This window comes from Bufo gargarizans, chromosome 6, assembly GCF_014858855.1.
Source record: "Bufo gargarizans isolate SCDJY-AF-19 chromosome 6, ASM1485885v1, whole genome shotgun sequence".
Lineage (NCBI taxonomy): Eukaryota > Metazoa > Chordata > Amphibia > Anura > Bufonidae > Bufo > Bufo gargarizans.
Window position 1 is genome coordinate 145,478,835 of NC_058085.1, and position 12,785 is coordinate 145,491,619.

The 12,785-nt window shown below is 48.2% G+C and overlaps 1 protein-coding gene across 1 annotated transcript in view; it reads left to right on the forward strand.

Annotated features, from left to right (window-relative positions):
• Window positions 1-2,109: 2,109 nt before the first annotated feature.
• Window positions 2,110-12,785, forward strand: part of LOC122941141 (KAT8 regulatory NSL complex subunit 1-like) — a 63,809-nt gene continuing 53,133 nt past the window's right edge. Inside the window, 2 exon segments of the mRNA XM_044298167.1 lie at window positions 2,110-2,462; window positions 6,810-7,788. Of these exon segments, the coding sequence (XP_044154102.1) occupies window positions 6,905-7,788 (884 nt within the window). The 5' untranslated portion in view covers window positions 2,110-2,462; window positions 6,810-6,904.

The window sequence follows — 12,785 nt, forward strand, 5'->3', positions numbered from 1 at the left end:
ATCCAATACATTCCAGAACTGTAAGGGTTACATAGCATCATAAATGAATATAATGCTATGTGACCCCCGCAGTGCTGGAGGTTCAGCGCGGGATCTGCGAGTCCACAGCGTGACACTTGCTCGTCTGAAAGCGACCTAAAAGTCAGAGTGCTTGTGCTGTCCGAAATTCACTGAAGTGTGAACGAGGCCTTGGGCATCGTGTACACGACCCGTAAGTGGCCCGGGAAACGCGGTCTATGTGACGCTGCATCTCCCGGGCCGACCGTGGCTCCCCTGACCCAAGCTGACTGCATCATAGTGATAGTCAATAACTGATCGCAGATCATCCTGTGAGTACACAGCAACAGCCGCACAATCACAGAGAGATTGCGTGTCATAAATCACTGATACAGTCAGCTCGGGTCAGGGCAGCCGCGGTTGGCGACGTTACTGTCCCGGGTTTTTGTTTCCCGGGCCAGTAACGGTCGTGTACACGAGGCCTAAGGCTACTGTTAAATCTGGGTTCTGTTTTATAAAATGCGGAATCCACGCAGCTGTTATCCGTGTTTTGCGGACTGCAAAACAACCAACGGTCGTGTGCATGAGCTCTTATTCACACGTCAGTGATTGTGAGCCAAAACCAAGAGTGCAGCCCACACAGATATGAGGTATAAGCGAAAGATCTGCACCTGTTCTGTTTAGAGCCGCACCTGGTTTTGTCTCAGTCACTGATGGAAATCACTGACCGAACTCTGACGTGTGTTAAAGTGGCCTAAGCCTGGGCTCGCACGTGTTTCAGATTTGTATGCACAAAATCTCCACTAAACCGCACATATAAATCTGCACTATTTACCGCAGTTTTTGTGCGGATTTTCTCTTTAAAAACCTCAATTAAAGTCTGTGCGGAAAAACCACTCTACACAAGGTGCAGAATCACACAAATAATTGACATGCTGCCGCATGGAAGAATACAGCAAAGTCTACATGAGATTTGTCAAATCTCATTCACTTTGCTGGTACTGTGTCACGCTGCTTTTTTTTCCAACACAGAAAAAATGCTGGCGATCCGCACCGTGTATAGCTACCCATGGACTTCTTTCCCAAGCGCTGGAATGGGACGAACATTTGCGATCCCTTCAGCTGATTGTGGGGGAGGGGTGCTGGGTGTCGGACCCAAAACAGGTCATCAGTATCTGTAGCCTGGACAACCCCTTTAATATCGATGTATTCTACATCAATGATGGTTTCTGGATTATCAGACCTACAGTAGAAAAGTCTAATAAAATAGTCCAGTGTGTGATAATCCAGAAAGTCTGATAATTGAGGCCTCCGCCAGGACAGTAAGGACGCCTTCACACACCACGGATTTTGTTGCAGAAATTTCCATGACTGGAAATCGCTTCCATTCACCTGAACGAGGCTTGCAGAAATCCATGTGCTTGCCGCCCTGTTCAAAAGAATGGAACTGGTTTTCAGTCACGGAAATCGGCAGCGTGTGAAGGCGTCCTTTCTGTCCTGAGGTAGTCCTTTTGGCGGAGGCCTTTATTGAAGCTTCTAGACCCCCCAATGCAAAGTCTGCAATCAGGGTTCCCACACACCATGTGGCATTTGGGCCCCCTGAGGCTCCAGGGCCTGGGTGCGTGACTGCCCCTGCGTTTTGGTATCTAGCTACCCCCGTTTATCTCTATATGGTCGTCACAAAGTTAACTTACGCCTTGTTGGTAGCTTACAAGCTGTCAGCGCCAAATGAGGCAAAGTTTCTGGGCAATTTTAGCTTGTGTGAATGGTTTCTCCTGGAAAGTGGTCATGGCTGAGGAGAGTGAGTACCCAGCCCCTTCTTTTACTAACACAATGGAGGCTTGGCAGTAAAAATGGCAGTGGGCCCTGATAAACACGGCTCTGGATATCAGCAGGGAGAGAACTGCGGCAATTGTATTACTCCATGTCCTCATTGTGCAATAGACTTCTGATTCGCACTCTGGGCTCATTCTATGTGCTGCGCTGTCGTCCCTCGGTTGTCCACACGGGGGAGCCTGGGAGCAGCCGCCTTTAGTGTCAGTCCCCTCCTCTCCACACTTCCTCCCCCCGATCTATTAGAGTCTCCACCTCCCCCTCCCTCGCAGTCTTCCTCTCCGTCCGTCTCTGTGACGGCGCCATTTTGCCCCTCTCCTCCCCAGGATCCGGCGATAGATCGGGGGGGTCACTGCAGCAGCCCCGTGCCCCGCTGTGCCGCTCGGGGAGCCTCTGGGGCCGTTTTCTTCCTCTTGGGGCTCGGTGCATTCTGTTCTGGGAACTCTTGACTAGAAGCACGTTACATTTTTTTTTATTACCCCCCGACCTTCCCTATTGCCCCCCTGTGGGGGGGGGGACGACGAGACAGAAGAATTTTGTTGGGTAGTGAAGCCTCCGAGTGCAGGAGGGGCCCCTGAAGCGAGGGCCCCCTGGCTGGACCCTCACACTTTCCTCTGCGAGCTGCATCCTGTGTAAGTCTCCTTTTCATTCTCCTCTCCCCGCCTTTAACCCCTTCCTGTCCCGCTCCGACTTTAAATGCCCTTATTTAAATAGCTCTTAAAGGGGCCCGGGCCCTGTAACCCTTGGCGTGCCGCCGCCCTGGCTGGCGGGGGAGGAGGGCTGATGCCTGTTTTGTTAGTCCAGGAGTAAGTCCTGGAGGTATAGATCACAGCTGGATTTCTGGGGCTGTCATGTGACAGATGGAAGTGTGGTTAGCATTGTCGCCTGCCCAGTGAGGCCACTGTCCCCCCTGCTTGCTCCATCTTGCTGATTAATAAGGCTTTGCAGTCCTTGGCAGCCTTGCCCGCGCTCCTTTTTATAATCTGCATGCTGCTCTGCCATGCCCCCCACTTTTATTTCTCGCCTGCTTCCTTCCTGCCGGACCCCCCGAGAAGCCCCCCCCCCTTTGATTTTCTGTAACCGGTCCTAGTTGGGAGCCCTCCTTGCTTCCAGAGAACGCACTTTCCTTGTGTTGCTATCTCATCCGCAGATCACTCGCTGCAGCTTCCCACCCACCTCTTTCTCCTTTTGGGTCCTTTGTGTTCTGCATTGATCCATCCTTGCCCTCTCTTCTTTCATTTTCTAGTCTCCTCATTCTCCGGGTGAATGTCCCACCTTTTTTGACCCTCTGCGACTGTCTCCTTCTCTGCCACTTCCAGCTCCTCTCCTGCCCTCACTTCCACCATGCTCGTTGCCCGGGTGGTTGACTTGTATTCGTGTTTCCATTTACCTAGCTTTTTCTAGGCGCCCTCTAATTAAAGTGTGCCCACTCCATTATAGTCTCCACCTGGAAGGTCCATGTCTCCATAACCTTTATGGAACCTTTGGCGGTCTATGATCCCTGGCATTTTCCGTGTGTTGCAGTATACACTGACTTTTCTTCTAACGTTGTATCTCCATGTCTTTGTGGACCCCTCCGCACACGTCTTGCCTAGATTGCAAGCTTTGGAGTCCTCTTGGCTCGCCTTTGTTTCTGCCTCGGTTCCTGCAGTGCTAGGAATGTATTATTCTGCCCTAGAGCGCTGATGATCATGTTGGTATTTCTTGTAGCCGTCTCGTATGGCATGTCTGTCTTCATAAAACAGCACCACGTCTGTCCACAGGTTGTGTGTGGTATTTCATCTTGGTCTCATTCACCTTAATGCAGTCCAACTGACTCATGCTGCTGTTTTTGAAAGAAAGCAGACATATTTTTATAGTCTTGGACAGCCCCCTTTAGTCTCTAAAGGTTTTTTTCGAGACTTATACTGGTGACCTATTCTCTGGATGGGTCATCAGCATCTGATTGGTGGGGGTCTGACACCCTGGACCTCTGATGATCAGCTGTTTGAGAAGGCACTTGCGGCCTTCCTGCAGCTTAGCCTAGGCCATGTCACGTTCATCAGTCGTATGGCATAGGCACAGCTCAGCCCCTTTGCTATACAATGTACGGCACTGTGCTTGGTGAGCTAGGAGAAGGCTGCAGCGCTGGTGCCTTCTCAAACAGCTGATCAGCATGGGTCCAAGTTGTCGGACCCCCACTGGTCAGATACTGATGACTTATCCAGTGGTTAGGTCATCAGTATAAAGGTCTCAGAAAACCCTTATCACAGTGGTATTATGGGTGTGATGGTAAACCACCATTTTTGTTGTTCTTGGCTTTGCAGAAAGTCGCACCCTAGACAGGGTATGCTTGTGTAATTATTTCGTTGTGTGTAGAGAACATTTTGGTTTATTTTGTAGAATAGAATCTGTATAGAAAGGTTTGTTGATGAAGTTTCTTTATGTAAAACCAGCCCTGGATGACCCTTTTGTATGTGGTCTTCTGAGGTGGCCTTTATGCCCTAAGATCTGCAGATCTTCTTTGGTCCGACTCCTGACAGTAAGTCAGTGTGGTCCATCAGGCACCAGTGGTATCCAGAATTTGACTGATCTGGCACTTCATCATTGAACCACCGTTTCTCGTTTTAGAATGTAGAAGTGTCGTAAGTTGGAGACGGAAATCAGGGCCCAGTTAGCCCAGTCTTGGGCAAGAGTGTTCACTGCATGAAACGCTCCAGGTTGGAGCATGAGTTCCCTACTGGACTCTGCTCCTTTCTCCAAACCTGTGTGTCCATTGCTGTGTGTCCCTTCCTGACATTATCTGTAATGGTTTGTACTGACACATTATGTGAGTACCAAACATTACAGCTGATGTCCGCAGTGAACAAGTTTTTCTGAAACTAGCCTTGAGGGTAGCAATTCAAGATAAGGCAGCTGATGGCACAATGTTGGGTGTAGTCTGGTCTGGAGCCTTTCAAGGCCTCCATAGAAAATAACCAAAACCTTAGGTGCCCATAGCAAACCTTTGGAGTGTTGTTCGGCCTTGATATATAGGATAAAAAAGCAGAGAATTTGTGGTTTTATGGTAGCATTTAAGATGGAATGTGGAAGTAAAGATGATTAAAAAAAAAAAGCGAGGTGGAATTCGGAGGGCAAGTCAGAAAAATTAGTCGTGATTTCTTAGATGAGACAGCTTGGTTCAATTATGATGGTCTAGATCAGGCATGCTCAACCTGCGGCCCTCCAGCTGTTGCAAAACTACAACTCCCAGCATACCCGAACAGCCTACAGCTATCAGCAGGGCATTGTGGGAGTTGTAGTTTCACAACAGCTAGAGGGCCACAGGTTGAGCATGCCTGGTCTAGATTGTACATTCACGATTACTGTGTTTTGACCACATTAGGTAATTTTAAAAGTTTTGTGTGATGTTGTTCAAGGGTGGGTGGTACTTAATAAGAAAGTAAAGTGGTTGTTTCATGCCCTGTTAGGCAATATGGGGTGATGGGGTACCCGAGAGCTGCTTCCGTTGATGTGGACTTGAGCATGTGTTACAAGGACGGACATTCATCTGTAGTGCCACCTTGCCATGGCAGGGTGAATGCTTGGCAGACCACAGCTTCCACCTGGCAGGGGCTGTATTCTGGAAAGGGTTTATTTCTAAGACAACCCCTTTAAGTCTTTGATGACTATCTGGTTGACACTGAAAGGCCAGATGTGGGTATGCTGTTGCTGACCTAACAATCTGACAAATGCAGTACTGTTTTGTCTAACAGGCCCCTTTCACACGAGTGAGTATTCCGCGCGGGTGCAATGTGTGATGCGCCCGCACGGATTCCGGACCCGTTCATTTCAATGGGTCTGTGTACATGAGCGTTGGTTTTCTTTTCACGCATAACTTGTGCGTTGTGTGAAAATCGCAGCATGTTCTATATTCTGCTATTTTTTTTCACGCAGCCCTGGCCTAGGGCCTCTTTCACACGAGCGTGACGGATTGGCTCCGGATGCGTTCAGGGTGCGTTCGGTGACACTCGCACCATTTTGCAAGCAAGTTCAGTCAGTTTTGTCCACGATTGTGTTCAGTTTTTTTCCGCGTGGGTGAAATACGTTTTTCACGTGCATGATAAACTGAAGGTTTATAAACAATATCTCCTAGCACCCATCAGTGAAAAACACATTGCAGAATACAGAACGTGCTGTGATTCTCGCGCAGCGCAGAAGTGATGCGTGAAAAACAACGCTCATGTACACAGACCCATTGAAATGAATGGGCCAGGATTCAGTGCAGATGCAATCGCACGGAAAACTCGCTCGTGTGAAAGGGGCCTAAGAGTGAATTTGGATTGCATGTTCTCATACTATGCTTTGATCTAATAGTTGCTTCTCAGCATAATTAACATCGCTTCTCAGCACAGTTAGTGGTATACCGCCCTCTATGTAAAATGCTGTACATGAGGCAATAGTTTACATTTTGATCAAAAAGCATAGTCCCACTCACCACGACAAGGTTGCCTTCTCGAGTGGGAACCTACTCTACATTTGGCGCAGCGATGCAGAGCAGTAGGTTCCCACTCGAGGAGACAACCTTGTCGTGGTGAGTGGGACTATGCTTTTTGATCAAAATGTAACCTAATGCAGCTATTAGATCGAAACGTATTATGAGGATGTGCGATCCAGATTCACTCTCATATTTAGAATATATTTTGTCTAACAGTTTGTATCTCTGTGATGGCTCAGCACAGAGGCTTTATAAAAAAAAAAAATTATATTTGTCTCTAATGTTGTTTTTAGATTGTATAATTCTTGTTTCTAACCATTTGCTGTTGGGCCCTCCCACTGAACAGTGTGGAAGCCTAGAAATAGATAAAATGGGGGTGTCAAAGGGAGTACCTTGGGTGCCATTAGTCAATTTTATCTCCTCCCAGGCCTCCCATGTTTGCATTTAATGCATTGTTATATATATATTTTAGTTTTTTATTGCATCATGACGTTAATTGTTTGTTTTTAATCTTTTCCTCTAGGTACGCCTCATTGGAGTTGCCTGGAGGCAGTGTGGCCAACGTCGGCTCCCCCACTGGGGAAATATCCCCCTCCCCTGCCCTATTCCTTGTGCTGAATGGCTGCGATGGCACCTGCTCTCACTGACCCTGCCCCTGACGCCCACAACCTGCACTTCAAGCTGGCGCCCCCATCTTCCTCCCTCCCCCTTGGTGAGACCAACGGCGGCTGTCTATCCCCACCGGCCCCGCCAGACCTGGTAACAAATTATAGTGGAACACCTGGAAAATTAGCTGGGGTTTTCGCTCCACGGTCTATCTTGTCTCAGTCACTGTGTCGGGGGCGTTCCTCCATTTTGGAGCTCAACCTGGAGGAGTTGAGAGGAATTGCCAATTCTGGAAGAGGGGCCCAAGGAGGACCTTTAAACGGACTGGCTAAAAGACCTGCAAAGCCAGCTGTGGACAAGCCCCCAAGCCTTTCCATTCCTGCATTGGATCCTTGGGTCAAAGCCCCAGTTGTTCCTCCAGGATCTCCTGTTGAGGTACATGAACAGAAAGGGTCTCGTGTTGAGCATAGTTCTGATACACGCTTGAAAGCCTTGTTACGGCGACATGGGGAGATGGAAAAGCGGGCACGGTCAATTCAAAAGAGGCTGCAGCTAGTCCAAGCAAAACAGGTTGAACGTCATCTCCATCAACAGCTAGGCGGTCTGGTGGGGGCAGCCTTTGGTCGGGGCCCAGACACTTCTCGCAATCGTTTGACTGTAGTGACCCGTAAAGCTGATGCCCAGCGTAGAGGAGAAGTGGGAAGTGCCAGTGTGGATGCATTTTTGAAAGGAACAGCTAGTGAACTAGAGAGGCTGAGCTGCTCTGGATCTGCAACTCTAAGGGCATGTGAGCGAGGATTTGACTCTGATGCCACAGAAAGTAGTTCAGGAGGGGACTCTGATGTGGAGGAGGATGAACCAAGACAAGCGGACACCCGGCAGAGCCACATCCCTCTGTGAGTAGATTTTTATTCCTATAGTCTGGTATTTAAAGTGACCTAATGTTAGCATCTGTTCTTAGAATCCGAGATTTCCTGTTGCTGTAGATAGATGCTTCATGAGGTTCTTCATGTTTTAGGTCTTCATGATAGAAAATTCCTCAATCTCAGTCATTAGAGGGATTGCCTGGTATTGACACCCAATTTTCTATGAGGATCATTTTAGAAGCATGTAAAGTATTATTAATTGCTTCAAAGTGCAGCATTGTGCAGTACGAACAGCAGACTGTTGAAAATAATAGAGGCCACATCACAAGCCCGAGCGCCGCAGCTGACCAGCATGGACGCTCAGTTGGAGTCAGACTTCCACCGATGTTGTTTGACTATCGTTAGGGTATTAGAAAGCTGGAGAAACCCATTTAGTGGGGTTCTCTGGAAACGATTCAAAATGGTCTCCATCATGCTCACTGTCCTAGAATGTGAGCATTACTGGCTGCCTTCTTTTTGCAGATCTCTCTTGCGGGTGAGGGCCCTCACTACACCTCACTGCTTTACAGTAGATGGTAGTGATGTGATCCTACCTGCAGTATGCCATCATGGCGGGGCAGCCTAACAGGAAAACTCACCAGTATGTATGTAGTATAGCAAGGGCCAGAGCGTAGTATGTGGTAAGGCCCCGCACCCTCGCCTCTCCTTCCCAGGCTGCTTTTCAAGTGGTGGTAACTGGTTCCTGGCAGCCATTTTAAATAATTTCCGTAGAACCTCTTTAAGGATCCTGGAATTTCACCTTAAAGGAGTTGTCTCGCCTTTAGACATTGGTGGCATATTGCTAGGATATGCCACCAATGTCAGATAGGTGCGGTTCTCACCTGCCTTTGAAGTGCATGGAGGACAGCCACACAATCCCGACCACCCTCCCTTCATGTCTATGGCTCTCCTTCACTTTTCGGGTCCAGTTCTAGAGATAGTTGCGGGTCCCAGAGGTAGGACCCGCACCTGTCTGACTTTGATGGCATATCTTAATGATGTGCCACCATTGTCTGAGATGATAAAACCCTATTAAGCTGACCATGATGTGAGTGAAGTGAGTTGTTTTAGTTTAAAAAATAAAAATAAAATCCCATGAAATGTCTCTTTAAGGAGCAATGTCATGCTCCACCGAATGTACATGAATATGGGGAGTTGGGAGGAAAGCTGGTGAATCAGCATACATTGTGTTAAAGGGGTTGTCCAGGTTCAGAGCTGAACCTGGACATACCTCCATTTTCACCCCGGCAGCCCCCCTGACATGAGCATCGGAGCAGTTCATGCTCCGATGCTCTCCTTTGCCCTGCGCTAAATTGCACAGGGCAAAGGCATTTTTCTGAGTTCCGGTGACGTACCGGGGCTCTCTATGGGGCTGACAGGAACCCCGGTGACGTCACCGGCACTGATGGGCGGGATTTGGCTCTGCCCTAGCCAGTAAAACGGCTAGGGCAGAGCTAAAGCCCGCCCCTCAGAGCCGGTGACGTCACCGAACACACCGCTGGGCGGAAGTTACCGCCCGGCAGTGTGTTATTGAAAACACAAGAGCCTGTGCCCTGCGCGATCTAGCGCAGGGCACGGGAGCGCATTGGAGCATGAGATGCTCCGATGCTAGGCTCAGGGGGGCTGCCGGGGTGAAAATAGGGGTATGTCCGGGTTCAGCTCTGAACCCGGACAACCCCTTTAAGTCTCGACCCCTAGTCCAAAATGAATAATATCATTAAGCCAAGAAGCAATTTGTATTTCTATAAAATACCAAAGGAATCCTTGCTCACCTGTCTGATCCTCTGACGTTCCAGCGCTGCTGCTGAGGTGTTCCCCGGTAGCCTGTGGTTAAGGTGCTGCTGCAGTGACGTCCTTGATTACCCCACATGAATGCTGCAGCCATTCAATGGCCTCAGTGGTCATGTGGTGTAGTCGGCGACATCATTGCCTACGTCACCTGTCTCTCTGCCTCCATGATGTGGCTGTGATCCCTGCTAGATCTGTACTGATGACCTCACGTTCATCTGTCCTGTGACTGTTAAAGGTGGTTATTGTCCTCATCAGTCACATGTGCATGAATGGCATGTCACAGCTGAGGCCAGTGTTTGGCTGCAGCAGTCATGTGCAGGCGCAACCCGCATACATTGTTGGTTATAGCCAGGCCTGAATCATGAGCCCTAGATGGTGCTGGGAGACTAATTACACCGGAGAGCGCAGTGCCGGCCCAGTAAGGACACTGTCAATATAAGGGGGTCATGTTAATTAAAAAATACAAAATGACAGGTAACCCCTTTTAAGATTGAACATCTGGGAAGGAAGTTTGGTTTTCAGAGGCGCTGCGGTTGTAATGAATGCACGTAAGTTGTGTCACGTCTTCAGTTAATTTGCTTTGGAACATCCTGAACTTCGTGTAGATCTCTCGTTTTTAGAGCTGGATTGCAGATTAAGTAAGCGTCTGCTTCTGCTGAATTAGTTGGGTTGTGTAAGTTGTCGGTGTTTTCCTAAAGTCGAGCGGTTTAAAGTTCAGATTGCAGAACTCGCCCTACGTTCTCATGCAGGGTGTGCACCTTCTTGTGCTGCAGCTGGTACCGGAAATCCAAACATTACCTTGCTGTGTGCATGTCCTCAACATGACTGCGTCTGATAAGAGTCCATTGAAATTCACAAGATTGTGGTAAAAGAGCCTCCCTCCAGACCGCAAATGCAAAAAGCTCTTCAGAAACTGTGGCGGGCATGGCCTGGAAGATGTGTCGGTGACCACTGCAGGTAATGCACAGTGATGATCGGCTATGGTCACCTGATGCGAGCATGGACTGTTGCAGTCAGCAGGTCTCTTAGGATGTGAAACTTATTGTAATGTATCTTGTTGGGGGGAAAAAATGCCTTTCTCCACGTATGTGCAACCCCCTTCCTTCCTTTGCACTGTTGATTCATGTGCTCAGTTCACTCCCAAAATCCATTTTGAGAGACCAGATGGGTTATCAAAGGGTTGGCCAGTGGTGGGAACAGTCTGAGGCAGGTCACCGTGTGTTGAGATGTGGATGTAGAGACCAGTGTTGACCCAGTAAGCTTCAGAGCAGAAGCAAGGGGAATCATTCGGGTGACTAAGTATCGATTCTTTATTTATTTATTTATTTATTTTTTTTTTTTTTATCTAGCCCTTTGCCCAAAAAAAGTTTGAGGTTTTTCTGGTTTGCATCAACATCCTTAAAATAATCATTAACGGAGGCAGCTGTATTTTTGTATTCTACCGTATTTTTCGCTTTATAAGACGGTGCGTCTTATAAAGCGAAAAATACGGTAGAATACAAAAATACAGCTGCCTCCGTGATAAGATGCACCTAGGCTCTGGAAGAGGAAAATAATAATAAAAAAAATAATTTGAACCAAAAGGTGTGCTAAAATCTGTGCAGTACATGGGTGTATTCCCATGGATGAGGGGGGTTATAGTCACATTTAATATAAACACTTAGGCCAATTACAGTACAATCTCTGTACAGTGTTTATATTAAATGTGACTATAACCCCCCTCATCCTTAAGAATACACCCATGTACAGTACATTGGTGTATGCCTATGAATGAGAGGAGTTAGTCATATTTCATGCATATTTAATGTCCAGGTCGGCTCCTGAGCTCCCCTTCATTTCGTGGCTGTCACTTACCTAGGAACCTCAAGTGTAGACAGTCAGGAGTCCCAGGGGATAGCAGTGCTGACTCAGGGGGACCGGAGGGCCAGTAACTCCTTTTTCCTCTTATCTTACAGCTCAGAGTTGTTACAATGCCCAAATTTTGATTCGGTTTCGATACCATAAAAAAGTATTGCGATACTCGATATCGCGCAAAAAAAATAAAACGCTAAAAAAGCCGTGTGCATTCCGCATTTTTTGGAACGTCCGGCCTATAATCTAACAGTCCTATCCTATTTTGGGGGGGGGGGGACAAGGTGACAAAAAAAACCCCGGCAAATCGCGCATTTTTTTTCTGGTACAGCATTTACCGCATAGGAGAGATTTTATCTCTTAATAGTTTAGACATTTTGGACGTGACGATATGTAATATGTTTATTTATTTATTGTTTATATATTTTATATGTAAAATTGGGAAAGCGGGTGATTTATACTTAAAAGGGGTATTCCCATCACAGACAATGGGGCATATCGCTAGGATATGCCCCCAGTGTCTGATAGGTGCGAGTCCCACCTCTGGGACCCGCACCTACGAGAACGGAGCAGGGAGAGCTGTTGCTGGAGGACCCCAGATTTCCCGGGGTCTGTCCACCACCAAGCGCTGCTCCCATAGAAGTGAATGGGAGCGCACCGCGCAATCGCAGCCTCAACTCCCATTCATTTCTATGGGGCAGACGGAAATAGCTGCGCCAGCGCTCGGCTATTTTCGGCGGCCCCATAGAAATGAATAGAGGGCAGCTGCGCATGTGCAGTGCGTCCTCCGTTCATTTCCCTGCTCCGTTCTCATTGTAGGTGTGGGACCCACACCTATCAGACAATGGGGGCATATCCTAGCGATATGCCCCCATTGTCTGTAATGGGAATACCCCTTTTAATATTTATTTTATTTTTTTACTTTTTATTTAATAATAATTTCCTCCCTTAGAGGTTATAGCCCTTGTCCTATTCACCCTAATAGAGCTAGGGTTTCCTGGCTGCCATGGAAACCGATCGGAGCCCCACGATTTCACTGCTGGGGCTCCGATCGTAACTGCCACTGCACCATCAATGAGGAGGGGGGGACCCTGTGGCCACTGCCACCAATGATTTAATTAAGGGGGGGTGGGGCGCACTGTGCCACCAATGATAACTAACCCATTAATACAAATACAGGAGGCGGGTGCCGACGGCAGAATCGCATAGCTGGCACCTGACCTCTATGACAGGGAGCTGCGATCAGCGGTAGTTAACCCCTCAGGTGCAACAGATACCCAGTGCAACCCTACTTACAGCAGCGGCCGGGCGACTGACTGGATGTCAGCCAGCAATATGCCACCAGA